The 19,843-nt window shown below is 35.2% G+C and overlaps 1 protein-coding gene across 1 annotated transcript; it reads right to left on the bottom strand.

Annotated features, from left to right (window-relative positions):
* Window positions 1-1,229: 1,229 nt before the first annotated feature.
* On the bottom strand, window positions 1,230-18,457 carry LOC130612920 (protein FAM166B-like). Its single transcript, XM_057434252.1, has 7 exons — window positions 18,454-18,457; window positions 18,101-18,164; window positions 17,940-17,946; window positions 17,600-17,858; window positions 12,922-13,221; window positions 1,813-1,995; window positions 1,230-1,349 (listed from the first exon to the last, which is right to left on the bottom strand). Exons 1-7 carry the CDS (start codon window positions 18,455-18,457, stop codon window positions 1,270-1,272), a joined length of 897 nt encoding a protein of 298 aa, XP_057290235.1. The 3' UTR covers window positions 1,230-1,269.
* Between the last annotated feature and the right edge of the window lie 1,386 nt (window positions 18,458-19,843).

Raw genomic sequence — 19,843 nt, 5'->3', positions numbered from 1 at the left:
AAGGGTAACACCCGAGAACAAGCTAGAACAACCTGGAACGATCTAGAATAACCTAGAACAACCTGAGAACAAGATAGAACAACCTAGAACAAGCTAAAACAACCTAAGAAATATAACAACCAAAAATATAAGACTATCTCTGTATCGATTCTGTAAATAAATCTGGGTTTCTAGCAAGAATATTTCCGCCATGTTTCCCGCTCGCCAAGTTATGGGGGATTCCCTTAGTTTAGTACAACAACAGCATTAACCGTCCCAGTATTTTTACCCCTAAAGTGCGTCCAACATTAGCATTTAGCTAGACCAATAGCTAGTTATTGCATTTCTTTATTATATTGAATTTTACCATTTTATGTGAGCCCCCGGTCTGACGACGATACAGTTCGCTGAATCAAGGAAATCGACTTCTTTCTGCCTTGCTACATTCAAAATGTTTGAAATGAATGGAAAGAAGGAAAAATATTATATTTTTTTCTTCATTTAAATCAGTTTTCAGAACATAGAGCGTTTACGCTATTCCGCACAGAATTCTCATTTCATTCGCTGCCGGTTCTCCGGTTGTTCTTTTCGTTTACTGTCAACTCTCTCATTGTTCTGTGAAACTGGTGGTTATACCTGGTCTTAGGGTAAAACGCTGTCATTTAAAAACAACAACAATGAATGGAAACCAGGTCACCCCTTTTGTACCGAGATGTCGAAAACACACATTCGATACCCATTTCATTACTAAGCACCAGGAAAGTCTTTTAAAACAGTTTTAGTTAAATGGTGTCTTCTGATGATGAAGATTTGAAGCACCTATCATCAACCAAAAGCAAATCTCTGGCCACGTTGCTATTACGACTATTCCTCGTCATTAGTGACCCTGTCATTCCAGGCTATTAATCGCTGCCTTCTGGCTCCGCGAAACATAGGAGATCGCGTTTAAATTTTTTGTCGAAGAGCTATATACAGCAGCAAAACTACCTCGACGGTCCCACTGACGTATCTTTTCGTTATTCATTCAGCAGATGTTACAATCACGGCCCTTCTTACGCTTGAATTTTTTTTGTACACCAACCAGTCTATTATAATAATAGACTACTTCCGTTTTTTGCCTGTGTGTGACTTTTGAAATGAGGATGTTTTTGTATCTCATTTGTTTGCCGACAAAATTTCTTTTTTGACATTATTCCATTAGTTAGACGTCATTAACTTGAGGATTTTGTTTCTCCGAAAAAAAAAATTGCTTTAAGAAGAAAAATATTTTCAAGTCAAATGAAAATTATCTTAGTGGGAACAGCTAACATTCTTCGGAACTGCATTTGTTGTGCTGTGACCAAATGTCCGTCCATACCGGAATTTCTCACCTATAATAAAATATTTTTTACTTTCTTAACGAAATGCGGCAGTCTTTTGGGTTCACATGAAAGTTTTTTATTAATTTTGTCACAGCAACCTAGGAGAAAGCAGAAGCGGATACTTGTGTGCCATAGCGCATGTAGTTATTTTACGCCGAAAATTATTTTCTTGGACAACAATCTAGTGGAATAGAAACGAATAACGTGTAAAGATAATTTAATCATTAATGTAAAAATTAGAATTAGAACTTGGAAGTATGGAAAAGGCGTTCATTAGCGACTTGAATGGCCGTTCTAGCAATACTCGCATTTTAAAAGCAAATTGAAACACATAGAGAGACTGAGCTAAGGCCGGTTGGACGCGGGTCAAAATTCCTCGTATGAGCACATCTTAGAGTAGGCAGCAAAAAAACTCGCTTAATTATAGTAGCATATATATAGTAGCATATCATTATTTTATACAATATCCTACCTGGAACATGTCCGGTGTAATGCGGCACCATACCAGAGTCCTTATAATAAATCGGTTTGGTGTCGATGTAAACACTTTCGGGACGTTTCAATACAATGGGTGCCTTGGAGACAACCTTAGCTTCTGCAAAAACATTTGTAAAATCACACAAAGCTTGATTGGTGACATTAGGATATCCCATACCTAAAAGTTAGACGTTTAAGAAAAGTTATTTTTCCGTTATTGTGAACAGGAAAGCGTGACCAAGCGTAGGAAGTAGGTCCTACTAAATGATACTACTGTCATACTTTGATCACAATGACAACTCATACAAAATACCTTATCGGACAAAAAAATGTCGGACAAAAGTGACGAAATTTTGTCTGACGAAATATTTTGTCTAAACGTAGCTGGTGGAAATTTTGGTCATGTGTGATACAAAAAAATATCACCCAAAGAAAATTATGGAATAAGGCGAAAAAAACAAAAATTTTGAAAACTATATCATTTTTTACATCTAAAAGGATCTTCCACTTTTTCATATATATATTGAGCGTTTTTGACAGCCTCAGTAATTCCTACAGCATCGAATCCCTGTGGAATCTTTTTATGGCTGTGTGCATAAATGTTCATATAGCTGGACAATCCATTATGCATGTAGCGGTTTCAGATCCGACAACTTGGAGAAAATTTTAATGTCAGTTGGAGCCATGCTTTGATTAAGTTGCTTTGTCAATAAATTGGAAAACGATTCATTGTACAGATTGTGGATGAATGATTTTGCTGCTTTGTTAACGCTGATGCCCAACGGCTGAAATTTATTGCTCAAATTGTGTGAAACAATAACTATTTCACAATGGTTTTCTGCACAGAGTTCCTTAAGTGTATTATTGTCTTTAAATATATCCATGATTATTAGAGAATACTGCTCCTTTAGATATCCCATTTCTTTTTTGGCCTTCGATAGGTAAGGAAAGATAATTTGTTTGAAAAACTTGATCGACTTCTCAGTGTTTGACCAGTGGTTTTTTGTAAGCTGACTGAGAACGACTTGGGAAATTCAAATTTTGGTAGAGAGCGCTTAGTTGTTTATTTGTAAATGAGTTGGCAGAAATTTAACCTTAAGAAAAACAGCAAATGTTTCGGTGATTTGCCCTTTATCGTCAACACCCTTAATCGGAACGTCCTTGGCACCTTTGAAACTGAACTGAAGGGAAGACATACGAAAGTAGTGTTTGATCCAAATTTAAGACTAAGGATTCAGGAACATCGTGTTCCATGATGACAGTTCAGATCGACTTTTGGAAGGTAAACTTCTCGTCAGCAAGGAATTTCAATGATTTTGCCAGTTTTCCCTTTTCTTTTGCTCCAATTTAATTTTTCAAGCACTCCTCCTGCCTAAGGATTAGTAAGCTTCAAATTTCCACCGTATTCCTTTAAAACATTTAGATTGTTTGCTTTGACGACACCTTTCGCAATGTGCAGAATAAGTCTTCTGTTGATTACTCCTCCCGCTGCCTCGTGCCAATTGCAATGTTTTCCGTCCAAAAAATTGGGTCTACCTGCTGTTTTAAATGTTTTAAGGTCACCAGGTTTGCATTTGTTCTTCCAGGAATTTGCAGTTGTCCGATTGAAGGTATATTTGGTATACTTTAAAGAAAACTTTTTAATTGCTGCAGCTGTTCCATTAACCAATGCACATGAACCAACTTCCTTTCTTATAGTTGCAGGTTTTCTGGTAACTCTCCCGTTGACTACAAAAGCTTCAATTTCTTTCGCAACAAGTTTTAATACAACATTTGTAACATCTTGAATGGCAGGTTTAACTTCAACATCGTTGCTTTTATCAGAAGTTGATTTTCACGCTTCTTCAAACATGAAGGAAACGTTTCCTTATACATCATTCCAAGACTTCAAAAATATGCACTTGAAGAAATAAATTTTCAATTGTCTTTTACCAAAAAAACCCCACAAACAACACGTTTTTAGACAATACAATGTTCGGTGTTAAAAAAATTAAACAAACACCGACCATCACGATAACTTTAAAAACATTTAGAAGTGTAGTTCCGTTACGATGCGCTATTCTTGCGTGATTTGTTTACTATTGCAATAGAACACATTTGCTTTACGACTTGCCTGCAAGGATAAGAAATTTTAGAGAAAAATTGCGTATAGATTCAAGCAACAGTTGCAACTCGCGGATACCATGTGTACACAAACGTCATTCGGAGTAATGTTAAAAAAGGCGACCTTGTTTCCCTTGAAATCGAGGAAGATAATACGTCCAAGAAAATCGATCCATATTGTTGTGCTATCAAAGCAATGGTTGGAAAGATTTCACTACAACTAAAAACTGTAGGACATGTTCCGAGAAATATCAAGACATGTATTCTTCTTTTCAAAAGAGGGGAGCGGGAAAATAGATGGGTTTGTACATTCCACTCAATACCAACCGTCACCTATTCCCACAGGTGGTTTAGAAATCCTCTTGATGTTGACATTTAAGAGCCCGATGTTTTTGACACATAAAAAAATGAAGCAGTTCATAACATCTTTGTGTCCGTATGATTATTGTTATAGCGAATACACACTACAATGGAGTATACGCTATACGATGGAGAGCATGTCGAAAACAAATACGAAAGAAGAACTGTAAATATTATTATATTTGAGAATAGATTATGTTGAACACACGTGTCCTCAGTTTTTAACATTGGCGACGAGAAATTATATTTTTAACGAAAGATCCTAAACAACAGCAGAAATTTACTTCATTATCAGAAGAACTTAATCTTGGTGTAATTCGTGTGTATTACAAACTATGGCTATTTCAACTTTAAACCTTCCAACTTTTCCAAAGTTTGATACGGATGATTTTACTACAATCTCAACTCGATGGGAAAAATATAAGAAACGTTTTTTAAACTTGTGCGTCGCTCTGAACGTTGAAGAAGACAAGCAGAAATTAGCCTTATTGCTTAATTACATTGGTGAAGAGGCGTATGACATATACGACAATCTTTTACCAGGTACAGATGAAACGTTTGCAAACGCCATTACAATATTTGATGGATATTTTTCACCTAAGAAAAACATCGATTATGAAGTGTATGCATTTAGAAAACTAAAACAACAACCCGACGAAAACATTCATCAGTTTTGTTTTACATACGGTTGAAACAGCAGGCGAATAAATGTGACTTTGGAACAAATTTGGACAAAGAGCTTAAACAAAAAATTGTGTTATCTACTCATAACAGCAAAATTCGTAAACACGCATTTAAGAATACAGCAATTAGTTTAGCAGACTTATTGATTTATGGAAAACATTTGGAGGATGCAGATCAACAAGCCGATGATGTAGAGCGTTCAATGAATCCACAGGAAGAAATTAACCGACTTACAAAGAAACTGGAAACACTCAGAGGTAAGAACTTGTCGAGCAGAGGGAATAGCAGTAGCCGAAAAGATAACTATAAAACATGCTATAGATGTGGGAACGACTACCCACATTCTCAGGCATGTCCGGCCGAAGGGAAAGAATGTAATAAATGCCACAAGATCGGTCATTTTGCCCGTTGCTGCAAAAGTAGTGCTAGGGGTCCGATATTTCGAGGAAGGCGCTTAGTGAACAACAATACGGCTACTTCTGATTCCTCTGACTCTGGTGCTGAAAATGTGAACAGTTTACATCTATTTATGTTATCTACCGCGGGGAATGCTAACAACAACAACAATAACTGTATTGCTAGTGTCCGTTCTAATTCAAATACACTATGAGTCAAAAGAATAGTGAGATCAAAGATTATGCGTCAGTAAATTCTATAGAAAGATTTTATACAAAAGCGAAGGTAGAAGGGGTCACACCCACACGATTTTTAATAGATACCGGTTCTGCTTTGAATATTTTGAACACAAAAACATTTCACAAAGTGAACGAAAATTGTGGCGGGAAACTTCGCTTACAAAAGACAGCCACCAAGGTGATCACATACGGCTCGAACGAACCCAAATTAAAAGTCCTCGGAAAAATTAACCTCGTTATCGAAAATAAGCACCGCCTTAGAACAAAAGATTTTTATGTAATTAACACTGACCACAAAAATCTTTTAAACGGCAAAACTTCCCTCGAATTAAAATTAATAATTATGCCGAAGGATGACGTGATTCCTCAAAAGAAACCAGATAAATCTAGAAACACAAACAATGCAGCATATAAGATTAACGTTGAAACAAAAAAACAGCACGAGGGAGAGCAAAACAAAACATGCCCAAAAAGTTCAACCACCTACTAGATTACGTGCGTTGATTGAAGTTTACAAAGAGAAGATTTTTAGCTATAAGATCGGCAAATTTACGGATTATAAGGTCAAACTACATATCGACGAGAAAGTGACACCGGTCACACAGGCGGAACGACGTATCCCATTTGCACTAAGACAGAAAGTGAAAGCAGAGATAGAAAAATTACAGCAACAAGATATTATAGAGGAAGTTAAGGGACAACCGACGCCGTGGGTCAACTCAATTGTTGTCGTACCCAAGGGCAATAACGGTATTTACATATGTCTCGACATGAGATGCGCAAACAGAGCGATAGTAAGAACACGTTATCCCACGCCTACTGTTGACGACCTACTTGTAAAACTTAAGGACAGCAAACACTTTACTAAACTAGACCTTAACGCAGCATTCAACCAGTTAGAACTAGACGAGTCTTGCAGATATATAACAGCGTTCCGCACACAAGACAAAATTATGCAGTACAAACGATTAATATTTGGTGCAAATAGTGCTTCAGAGGAACTACAACATACGATCCAATCAATACTTTCAGACATAAACGGTGCAGACAATATTGCCGATGACATACTAGTTTACGCAATAACGACAGAAGAACATGACAGAATCTTGACACAAGTGTTTAAGACACTATCGGATAAGGGAATAACATTAAACCTACACAAATGCTTGTTTGACCAACATAACCTTGAGTATTTCGGCTATGTGTTTTTAGCAGAGGGGATGAGACCAAGTCCGACAAAAATTAAGAGAGTCTTTTAAACGTCAACCGACCTACAGACGTCAAATCATTAGGAAGCTTTTTGGGGATGATTAATTATTTAAAAAGATTCATTCCGAACTACAGTACCATTACTTATCCTCTCCGACGTTGAACGCGAAAAGATGTGAAATTTGAGTGGAATACAGAATGCCAAGAAGCGTTTGTAACTTTGACAACAACATTATCCGAAAAGTCGTGTCTGTCATACTTTGACGAAAACAAAGAAACACTCTTGTTCTGCGATGCAAGCCCAGTGGGAATTTCAGCGATCCTACTTCAAAAAAATTGTAAGAAAAATGACATAGATGTGATATCTTATTCTTTAAGATCACTTACGCAACCGGAAATGAATTACTCCCAGATAGAACGGGAATGTTTAGCAGCGACTTATGCATGTGAAAAAAACAATTTGTACCTCTACGGAAAGCACTTCACACTTTTTAGCGACAACAAAGCATTAGTAAATATACTGAACAATCCCAAATCAACACCGCCCCCGCGAATTGAACGAATGATGTTGCGACTACAGAGGTACAACTTTAAAACAGATTACGTCAGTTCTGCAGATAACATATGTGACTACCTAAGCCGAAATCCAACGTCTATTGGCACAGATACAAAATACATCGAAAAACACGTTAATTTTCTCACGTCGTACGCAACACCAAACGCTTTAGACATTAATGATATAAAAACCGCCACACTAGCTGACCCAGCATTAAAACAATTGATATTAATCATTAGCACAAACAAATGGCGACATCTGGAAGAAGCTCCAGAATCAGACGAAAAAAGCTATTAAAACACTTCCACAAAATAAAAGATTCCTTAACCTTGAATTCAGAACAGAATCTAATACTGAAGGACAAACGAATTGTATTACCAAGAATATACCACCGTACAGTATTGTTTTAACAGAAACGATTTTCCTGCTTTGCAACATCCGCACTGCTTTTTCTTACTTCCCTGAGATTTATTTAAACAGTACGTTTTGAACACTTCTTCATTTATCGTTGGATAATTATGCTCATCGCTGTTCCATTTGGCAGTGACAGGGGGGATATGTAGTGGGTCTAAGCTACAGTTAAATTTGTATTGTCTTTTTCACTTTGCTTTCAGCCTTTCATAAAGTTTTGGATATAGGCAGAATTTTCTTAGTTTTATTTTCATGTCATCTGTAGTACCAGAGCAATGTTGGCCTATTTCTTTTAATTTTTCCATGCATTCCTCACGAGTCAACGAAGAAACGGTTTCTTGGTTCATTTTTATAACAAAATTTCAAATTTTAAAGCATAAATAGTTGCATTTTAATTTACAAGTAAGCGAGGTAGTCAACTAGTTACAGTTGTTTACACTTAAAGCTACCATTTTGATTATTTTTTTCCCGACAACGCGGGAAGTCACTGCCTGACCGCGTTACATGAATGAGGCTAATTATTGATTACTTATAGGAAGTTTGGTGAAGATATTTGGACTTTAGATCAGTTTTTAAATTTTTTTAATGAGGAACTGAGGGCTAAGGAAAATTGTGTTCTTCCCTCTGCGGAGAAGCGCGATCGGAAGCCTGAAGTTCCTTCGTCTGCTAAAAATTTACACGTGCAAGGTTTTGAGCATCGTGACTCATTCATTCACAAATGTGTCTATTGTTTGAAGAAACACCGGTCTTCTCAATGCCATCAGATCAAAGAAGCGAATGATAGAATTAATGTTTTGAAAAGATATTCTAAGTGTTTTCTTTGTTTAAAAAATGGTCACCTGGCGAGAGATTGCACATCTAAGTATGTTTGCCGAAAGTGTAATGGTAAACATCATATCTCTATTTGTCGCCAAGATAACGAGAAGCCTGGAAACAAGGGTGATGAAAGTGTTGCTAATCACATCGGCGTTTCCCAGGAAATTTTGCTTCAAACAGCTAGAGCTAAGGTCTCAAATAATGAATCGTCGCATGAGCTAACGACCCGTTTGTTATTCGATAGCGGTAGTCAACGCTCATATGTGACGAAAAGTCTTTGTGAAAAGCTGAACTTCAGGAAAATAAAGGTCCGAACGTATAATTTTACGAACGTTTGGACAAACGGATAGCGTTGTTAAGTCGCTTGACGTTGTTGAAGTCTGCATAATATTTCTAAGGCTACGAAAATATACGATAATTCAAATAAATTGAAGTTAGCCGATAGCGATCTTGACTCTCCGGTTTTTCCTGGTGGTGTATTAATCGGAGTAGATTACTATCATAGATTTTTCACTGGAAAAACAATAAGAAATAAGGGTGGGCCTACTGCACTGGAATCTATACTAGGTTGGGTACTAAGTGGTCGTGTTTGTGCTCAAAGTGTTGAAGACGTGAATATTTCTTCAGCACATGTGATGCGGTGTTCTTTTGAAGAGGTGCCAGAAAAAGAATGTGCGTTGAGGCATGACTTAAACAGGTTTTGGCACCTTGAAAAAATAAACTCTAAGGAGGAGTGTGTTATTCATCACTTTGAGAAGGATATAAAGTTTAATGTAAGTAGATATGAAACTAAGTTGTCTTTTCGACCCGATCACGAGTTTCTGCCTAATAATCAGAAAACTTGTGTAGGTCGATTAAACCGTCTGAAAACCCGACTTGAAAAAGATAATTTATTGAATGAATACGATTCAATATATAAAGAGTACGAAAACAATGGCATCATAGAACGAGTACCCGAGGAGGAATTATATGTTAGCTCCGGGTCTGTTCATTATTTGCCACATAGACCTGTTGTCCGTGAAGACAGGCAAACGACTAAAGTCAGGGCTGTGTTTGATGCATCCTGTTCCAACGAAGGACCTTCCTTAAACGACTGTTTATATTCTGGACCTAATATGCTAGCTAAGATTTTCGATATTTTGCTAAGGTTCAGGTTAAATCCAATTGCCATCCTACCAGATATTAAACAAACTTTTTTGAACATAGAGATTCACAAGGATCACAGGGATTTTTTACGTTTTTTGTGGTACGAAAACTGTTCTGAGTCTGAGTACAGAATTATTATTTACGGGTTTTTGCGTCTAGTTTTTGGTCTAACTAGTAGTCCTTTTATATTGAACGGAACTATCAGACATTACTTAGGTAAGTATTTAGATTTTGAAAGAGAATTTGTCGAACAGTTTTTAAGAGATTTATACGTAGACGACACGACTTCTGGGTGTTGTAATATTGAACAAGGTAAATTATTTTATGATAAGTGTATGGCCATTATGTCTGCAGGAGGTTTTTGTCTAAGGAAATGGGTAACTAATAATAAGTCGTTGCAAGCTTATTTTGATCAGAAAGAAGAAGCGATGAGTGAAAAGGGTGAGAAGAAAGTGCTTGGAATGGCGTGGAATGTAGAACAAGATGAATTCATTATTAACTTCTCTGATGTTTTAAATTTAGCTGAAACTTTAGAGCCTACGAAGAGAAACATTCTCAAAGTAGCTGCGTCTTTTTTCGACCCGTTAGGTTTTATTTCGCCTGTTACTGCACGCGTTAAAACTATATTTCAGATGCTTTGCGAGGATAAATGCGCTTGGGATGAGTTGGCCTCATCCAATGTTCTTGTTGTGTGGAGTGCGTTTCTGACAGACATTAAGTTAATAAAGGAGTTAAGGATTGGTCGTTTTTGTTTTGTAAGGGTGAATGAAGGTGTTGAACGAGTGACGTTGCATGGGTTTTGTGACAGTTATTTGAGAGTATATTGCGCAGTTCTTTCTTTACAAATTAAAACTGCGATAGGCATTAAGGTACATTTTTTACCTGCAAAGACTAAAGTTGCGCCTATGAAAGAGATAGCAATACCGCGCTTAGAATTATTAGGTTGTGTTTTACTGGTCTACCTTATTAGCCAAGTTAAAGCTGGAATGTGTGAGAGGATTGTGTTTGATAAGATTAAGTGTTGGACGGATTCGGAGGTGGCCTTGTGCTGGATAAAAGGAAAGTCGAGAAGGTGGAAGCCCTGGGTAGAAAATCGAGTTGTAAAAATTAGAAAAGTTGTTGATTGTGACAAGTGGAGACATGTCGTTGGTGTGGTTAATCCGGCAGATATTGCGACGAGGGTTTGTGAAGTCAGAGATTTTGAAAGATGGTTTAGTGGTCCAGAGATGTTGCAAGAAAGTGAGTGTTTGCTTGATGATTTTGACGTTGAAAAGAAATTGTGTAGCTATGGCAGATGTTTCGGTCGAGTCACGAAAAACGGATCCGGTGCGAAATGTTGAGTTGAGAAATGATGTAATAAATAATAATAATAATAATAATAATAATAATAATAATAATAATAATAATAATAATAATAATAATAATAATAATAATAATAATAATAATAATAATAATAATAATAATAATAATAATAATAATAATAAGTTGTTCTTGTTTGTACGTGTTTGTTAACAATTTTAACAAAGAAAATCCTGCTAAAGTTTTAATTTTGCAAAAAAGCCAGTTTAAAAGTTTTCGTATATTTTGCAGAAAATAAACTCCTAAAAAACTCCATTTAGCCGAAACACGAAAGAAACCTTTTTTTAACAAAACTTTATACCTTTTTCAATTTTTTAAGAACGTGAATACGAAGTCTCTATAAAAGTAGCCGTATTTTCTTCAAAATGGTAGCTGGATCGATACTTTGTGATAAGGATTGGGATATGCGCGACCGGTGATAAGCTGAGGATATATAGGACGGATAAAACTGTAAATTTTCCACGGCCTAACGTCTAGTGTATTTATAAAATGAGCAGTGAAGCTGATAAATTTCACTCGACTCATGAAAAACAACTATATTGTTATAATGGTATAACCTTGGACCAAACTAGAACCAAACAAGGTTACGATCAATAAAACATATCAAGTCAGTGATCTCAATTTCTTTGAAAATTGGCTCAGGTTAAAAATGCAGACAAATCTAGGAAGCAAGTATTTATTGGTAATTAGCAGGGGCAATTATTCAGGTGGAGTTATCCTACGTGGGAATTGTCATGGGGCAATTATCCAGAGGGGGGGTAGTACGGGGCAATAATCCAGGGGGTAGAGGCAATTATCCAGGAGGGGGGGGTTATCTAGAACCTGGCTATCGTTATTAATTACACCATTTTAAAAAGCATTTACAACTTCAAGAAAATAATTCTTATGAAAACAACGCTTATGTGCACGCAGATAGGAAACACTCTTTTCAAGATAATGATGCACCCAATCTTATGAATTGACGTCATAGACCAGTCACGTATACCAATTCTTTTTTTAAGTGGGACCTATTCATTATAATATAAAACACGGTTCACACTAGGCGCTAATTAACGTTAACTAGCGCTAAATAACGCAAGAATTATTTTTTGTCTAGTGGGAACGTTTTTCTCTTTTAATTGTGCACTAGTTAGAGCTAGTTAGCTCCAGGGCTAAATATCAAATTTAGGATGGCGACAGATATTATTGGGGATACTTTTTTGGCCATGAATGACGTAACATTTTTAAATGAGGATGACATCTATCCCCCTAAATGACATGGCTTGCAGATGATGGCTGACCATTAAAATAGCAGTATTTAGCAATTTCTTTTGTTTTTCTTTGTTCTTTTGTTAAGGGCGACGAGCAAAAAAATCATTTGTCGCCAAATTTCGATTCTGTTATTGAAGTTATGAAAAAAATTGTGCCAACTTCGCCTTCTGAAAATATCTTTGACACAGATTTTAACAATGTTTGTTTTTGTTTTGCTTATTGTCCAACAGCAAACACTGTAGAGTGAGCTAATTTTCTTTTTATTTTGGAAATGCGTAAGTAGCGCTAGTGTTACGGCCTGCTAGTGTGAATGCTCACTATTGTTACAGCGCTAGTTAGCGCTAATTATGACGTAGTGTAGTGTAGTAACCGTGCTCAAGAGGATATGAAATAGTTTTATATCCCTCCCTAGTTATAAGTGAACAAGTGAACTAGATAGATTTGATAAAGTAATGCTTAGAGATGCTTGCCCTTTGTACTACACAAAACATTTAAAATTTCTTGTCAACTCTCAGCAGTGACGATCGAAAATGAAGTTATGTCAGAAATTGTTGTATGCATATTAAATTCCTACCAATAATTCCTCTAGATCGAGGAACGAAACCGGTATAGCCAGACATCATGTATTTTCGCGGGTCGTCATTTGGAAATGTGTACGGCGACAAAGAATGTTGAATTCCTTTTGGGAAATACATCCTTGTTTTTTCCATCACAGGTTTCAGTTGCTTTCTACTTTGCTGCGTTTGAATTATATTTCTTAGTCTTTGTTGCTGTTGATTGTATTTTTGCTGGTCTTCTTCCATCTGTGAAATAGCGTTACTGCTGAAAACTGCATATCGATCGCCAAAGTGATGTTGTCCCTTCGGAATATAACCTACAAAGAAGAGATTTCCTTTACAGAGTTTGGTGATTATTTCCCAAAAGATTCGCTTAACATTTTCGTGCTAGGGAGTTGGGTGATTTAGCCCCTCTTGTTCAACATTTTTTCATAACTTTTTATGTGTTTATAGTTACACCTTGATACTTTCTTACAACATTTATTTAGCTTAAATTGTCCATTTAATGTTTTGGGGATATCTTAGTATATATTTGTGAAAAAACAGCCATTGTGCTAATAAATGAAAGTAAAACTTAATAAAAGTAATAAAAACATTTTATTAGCCAAACTTTTCGGACATAATGTTGCCTGACGGTGTACATTATTTACAAAAAGCTTCGTTAATAAAAAGTTTTTAATAATTTTATTCGCTTTGTTTTTACTTTCATTTATTAGTATATATTGTTACATTCATTTTCTGTTTGTCACATTAGTGTGATTAAATACCAAGCAATTATACCAATATTTTTAGAATCTGCGATTTAAGATAACTTTTTCTTATTTTCGCAAATTTGATGATGATGTCATTAGCAAGAATGCTGACATAAGCAATGTGATTGACTAAGTTGATACTTATATACTTGTGGTAAGTCTCATGCCAAATACTCTCGCCAGTAGCATCGAGGAGCCTCCAAATAGCCAGCATGAATAAGGGGTCAATGTTTTCGTAAATTATGGTCTGTATTCCATCCCTAGTACCCGTATATAACCTTAGCAACACCTTGGCAGATGGTAAGCATCTTACAGTCTTAGAAGAATATCGGCAGTTTTCCAAATTATAGGTTATAGGTATATCTTTTTTCGCTGTTATATAAATGTTACAGGTTAAAATATCTTGTAATATATACAAAAATGACCGGAGCAAAAATAAGGCACAAATTGCCTTATCACTAAGCCCCGCTGTTAAGCAAAAAGAAAGAGAGAGTTAAAATAATACTTAATATAATAAAGCAATATTCTAACTATATATATTCCATAAAAAGAGTAGTTGAATTTACAGAGGTCTATGTGAGAGTGTGCATCTAAAAATATTTACAAATGTCTAAGATCAGTCGTTAATAATTTTGTTTTTACATTTTTCTTGAAAATATTAAGAGTTGAGTTTGTTTTAATATCATCAGATAAAAGTTTATTCCATAGGTATGGTCCCCCATATCTAAATTGAAAGCGTGCAAGATTTTAATAAAATCTTTGGCACTTGATAATTATTTTTTGAAAATGTAGTATCAAATTTATGTTGTATTGAACTAAGTTGGTTAGTAAACAATTTTGGTGTTATGTTTTGTTTCATCTTGTACATGAAAAGTAAAACTTGATGCACATTTAATTGATAAATGTTTCAAGCCCAATTTGAAGAAATAGGTGTTGTGTTTGTGCATATCTGTCTAAACCAAAAATTATGCAACAAGCATGTTTTTGTTTATTATACAACTTTTCTAATTTATTTACATTGTTACTTGCCCAGGATATATTACAATAATGTTAAGTAGCTGTGTATAAAAGAAAAATAAAGGTTTTTTAAGCAATGGAAATTTAAGTATCGTTTTACCATAATATCCCCAAATTTTTAGAGATTTTATTTTCAAGGGTTTGTATATGTTTATTCCATGTTAATGATTCGCCTAAAAGTACGCCAAGAAATTTTATTGTTTCTTCTCTCTTAATTTTTACGTTATTAATTTTAAGAGCTGGTAGTTTAAGTGGAATATCATCAGTTTTGTAACGGTTATAGAATAGAATAGTATGGGAGTAGAATATGTTAGTATGGGAGTTAAAAAGATTAGTATCGTCAGCAAATAGAATAAATCTCAACATTTTAGAGGAATTGTGTAAGTCGTTTATGTAGATTAAAAACAGTAAGGGTCCAAGAATGGATCCTTGTGGAACACAACACTTTATTAGTTGAAAGAGCGTCAATTTATCGTCGTATGCTATGCATTGTTTTCGGTTAGTCAAGTAATTTGTAAGCCATTTCAATTTGTTATTTTGCACACCGTAAGATCTTAGTTTGGATAAAAGAATATTATGATTTACAGTATCAAAAGCCTTTGAGAGATCAATGAATATCCCTAGTGCAAACAACCTTTTATTAAAGGATTCCGATAGTTCACTTACCAATTCTATGACTGCATGGTCCATCGAATGGTGCTTTTGGAAACCAAATTGTTTGTCATATAAAATATTATTTTGTACTAGATGGTCGTAGGACGGTTATACATTATTCTTTCAAGAATTTTCGAGAAAGATGGCAATACGGAAATAGGTCTATAATTAGTGACATCGGAGTTTTCTCCTGATTTAAATATTGGTGTCACTCTAGCATTTTTTAATTGATCTGGGAACTGTCCATACTTTAAGGAAAGACTAAAGATATAGAATAGAGATGGTTCAATAATATCATAACATCTTTTTACAATATTTACACTAATATCGTCAAGCCCTGGAGTTTTGTTTGGTTGTAATAATGAAAAAGCACTTCGCATTTCTTTTATGGTAAGTTCAGATTCACTCATTTGAGTATTGCAAGTATCTAAGTAAGAGCTGTGTGTTTTTGTGGAAGATGGAATTTTAGCAGCTAGTTTTGGTCCAACATTTATGTTGTCTTTGGTTTTTCCAATTATTTTTTTAATAACGCTCCATTTTTTCTTAGTATTTCCTATTGATTTCGCTATTTGATCTGCATAAAAATTCTTTTTTGTTCGCTTTTTAAGTTTTCAAAAATATTTTTATAGTTCTTGTATTTGTTTTCATTGGTGTAAGTTCTCTTTTTCAAAAACGCTTCATATAGTCGCTGCTTCTTTTTAGATGATTTAATGAGACCTTTAGTAAACCATGGGTTTTCTAAAGTGCTTGTCTTTATACTTACTCTTTTTTTAGGAAATGATTTCTCATAAAGATTAACAAACATGCTCAAAAAACATCGTACGCGCCATTTAAATTTTCAGTTTCACTTACCAGCTCCCAGTTTGCTTCTAAAAGAGATTGTCGAAACTTTTCTACGGAACATTCATTGATCTCTCGTTTAAAAATTGTCGGGGCAGATAACTTGTCAGGGAGAGACTCATCAGATAGTAAGAAGGTCGGGAAATGATCAGATACATCAGCTTCAATCACTCCAGTTTGATATTCGTTGTTATGAAAATTATTTGTGATTATGTTATCAATTATGGTAGCAGATGTCAAAGTCACTCTCGTAGGTTATTGTTGGAATAAGATTATGTTGAAGGAGCGTATCTACAAAGGTTTTTACGTCATTATTTGATGTATATTCAAGAATGTTTAAATTTAGATCTCCGGCAATGTAAATGTGCTTATTTAAGTGATCTAGTTTAGTGAGGTGTGATTTAAAGTGTCGTTTAAATTCTTTGAAGATTCCAGCAGGTTTTCTATACATAACAGTTGCAATTATATTTCTAGTTCAACGGTTAAGGATTCACAGTCGTCAGTATTTATACTCAAGTTACTTCTTAATTTATAATTAATAGAGTTGTGTATATAGAGACATGTACCACCACCAGTCCTATTTCCTGAACGTGGTTGATGTATTGACTTATAACCCGGAATGTTAAAATTTGAATTCGTTAGCATGTGTTCCTTGAGCCAGGTTTCTGTTACACAAATGATCTTAAAAGGTTGCATAACATTGTGTTCAAATTTTTAAAGTTTTTGCTTATACTTCTTGTGGTAATGTTAAGCAATGAAAATTTGTTTTTACATTTTGCAAGATGAGTTTTTGCTTCAATCGGAGAAAAATTAGTAGTTTCAATTTTCAGATTTTTAAAATAATTCAAGTCTGGATCAGTCATGTCGTTCAATGTTAAGTTAGACTTAAATATATCGAAAAAAGATGCGTTATAAAAAAATTACCTCTGTGTCAAAAATGCAATACGGTTAGTATTGCATTTTTGACACGGAGGTGTTAACTTAACAGGTAATAGCACAAAACTTTTAAAAAAATGTTTTTTTCGTCACATGTCCCAAACATTTGAACACATATCACATGCCTAACAAAGGTTACGCCTACAATCCCCCACAAAAATTATGAGACAAACTGATTTTTTTGCAAATTTTTGTCCCCCCCTCCCCCATTTCAAGGTTGAGGGTAGTAGCTGCCCGTGCTGAGCGAGTCTCCAGTAAGGCAACATAGATGCAGGGGGAGGGGATGGAAAACTCTTATTTTGACTTGTTTTTGGAGTTGTCTCAACATATTTTGTGGAGGGTTGTAATCAAAGAGGTGGCGGGCACTTTTTCCCCTCCCTTTTCAAGTGTAATAGGGCTTAAAGTTATGACGGTTACAGTATTATTATCAAGACCCTTCTAACGCTACAACATAAAAATTCACCCAAACTGCTGGCGTAAAGACCAAAAAGCAAACCTGTATATCCAGGTACCATTAAAGTTCCATACTTCTGATCGCCAAGATTTTTCCCTCTTGAAAGTGATAACTGATTTTGTTTTTCGATATTACACTTTGTTTCTGCTCTTGCATGTTCGAGGGGAGCAAGGACAGGGCGTTCAGATCTTGATATACCGGGGGCTGTCAAAAGTTTGTGCGTGGTTTTACCAAAGGTTTCTTTGATTTTGTATTTAAATTGGGGGCAATAACCGCAATATCTAAAAATAGTCAAAGAAAGCTCAATTTTAACAATCAGGCAATGATGTTAAAAAACACAAACATTTAGAATCAGGGAATTAACTTAAAATAGCTGGCTTACAGTTTCCCTGAGATGAAGCAAAAGCACAATTTTTTTTCTTAAAACCATGCTTTTATAACAAGTTGTACTTAGTTTTTCTTTTCTTTTTCGTTTAGAAAATTTTTCTATTCCACATTGATGTTGCCTAAACAAAGCCCGTAGTTGTCTAAACATTGACGTACCCTGGTATATGGTAAGGTTCAGCAGTTTCAAGCGAGCTTTCATCCAAACGCATCATTTTGCACCCTGTTAGTACAGTAGTGTGCTCCTCTCCAACGTGAAGTATTCCTAACTTAATTTGACGTCACTCAGCTATTAAATTACATCACGCACAAATGTTATCAATTGACGTCACAAGAACAATATGTTTCATTGCAGAAATTTTTTTATAACGGAGCGTACCAGTCTCGTTTCAAGAATAGAGAGATGATATCATATAGAAAAAATGCCTAAAATATCAATTCTATGCTGAACGTTAAGCACTAAGTATTGATTGAGCTTTTATAGTCTCGGCATGACCCGACCGGGATTATACCCATTATCTTCAGTGCTAGGAGTAAACTGTATCGCAAAGCTAACACTCGGTATCGATTAATAACGTTATTATGATCATTGTTATAATTCGTGTGTGTTTAAATCGTTCGCATTACCACTGCACGAAATGCTCGATTTTCGGACTTTTCTGTAAATGAAAATACCATGCTTTTTTGGCTAAATATTCCGAAAATGTGGTATTTTAATACTTTCTAAAGTTTTCTATTTTTTCACACAGAAAATATCAGAGTATATGATATTTTCTGCCAAATTCTGGTCCCGAAAACATGAAAAGAATATAGTCTTAGCGACAGCTATCAAACAATTGTTTTCTTCTGTGAACGCTCGATTCAATATAAACGACAATGAGAAACGCGATGCTGCTATTATAAAGTTTTTTAAAGAATGAAGGTAAATTAATAAATAACCAGGGTTCTTGCTGAAAAACATTTAAACTTTATAAAAGAGGGGTCGGGCTGTAAAACGTTTCTTCTTTAAAGTTAAGAAACATCAAGGCTGAAGTCAAAAAAAAGTTGCTTTTTTTATTTTGCGAGTATTCCTTCTTATAAACTTCCCGTTATCTAGCGTGGAACGATCTTACTTTAAATTTGCCACATATACGACATATGCAGTTATTCAACCTTCAAAATTTATAGCTTTTGTAGCAGTTAACAACGAAGATTTCATATCATAAGATTGCTTGGTGCGTCTATTTATTGAAAGGCGGGATTTAATTTGATGGGGACGAAAAGCTTTATTAAACTTACATAAAATAAAAAGTCACTCGTTGGTTTGTGTTTCTTACTTTGGACTATATATAGAAAATAAAAACTTGTTGTCTCACTTCTATATTTGGTAATTGTTGGAGACCCAATAGATTTAACGTGCAAAAGGCAGATTATTATATCCAATGGGAACCATGTCCGAGTGAATTGCAGTTCACACTTAAAACAAATTTTTGCTACTGTCGCCGGAGGTATTAATTGTAGCTAGACCCTGATTTTCAGTCAAAGCAATCAAGTTCTCCCGCAACAGATAGGAACGAACGCTAATTTAGTATGCTTGAAAATTAATAAATTTCTTTTTTGAAATGCATCCACAGGAACACCAGCTCCGGCGAAAACAAAGGGAATGGCGTCGCTCTCTGAAATGGCTTTTGAACGACAACAGCACTGACGATCTGGGATTATATTTTAAATTAAAACTTTATCAGAAAAGTATCCATTTATGGTTGCGTATTTCAGGAGCAGACATTTTACTAAGTCATCTTGGCCTGTTAAACACGAGTACTGGTAAAAATTGATTCCACTTAGGCACTTTTTTATATCCCAAAATGAGACACCCTAGTCGCGTGTTTTAAACAACAACAGTGTTAGCAGGGAAAAGAAGTT

This window comes from Hydractinia symbiolongicarpus, chromosome 10 (genome assembly GCF_029227915.1).
Source record: "Hydractinia symbiolongicarpus strain clone_291-10 chromosome 10, HSymV2.1, whole genome shotgun sequence".
NCBI lineage: Eukaryota > Metazoa > Cnidaria > Hydrozoa > Anthoathecata > Hydractiniidae > Hydractinia > Hydractinia symbiolongicarpus.
This window is presented reverse-complemented; position numbering and strand designations above follow the sequence as displayed.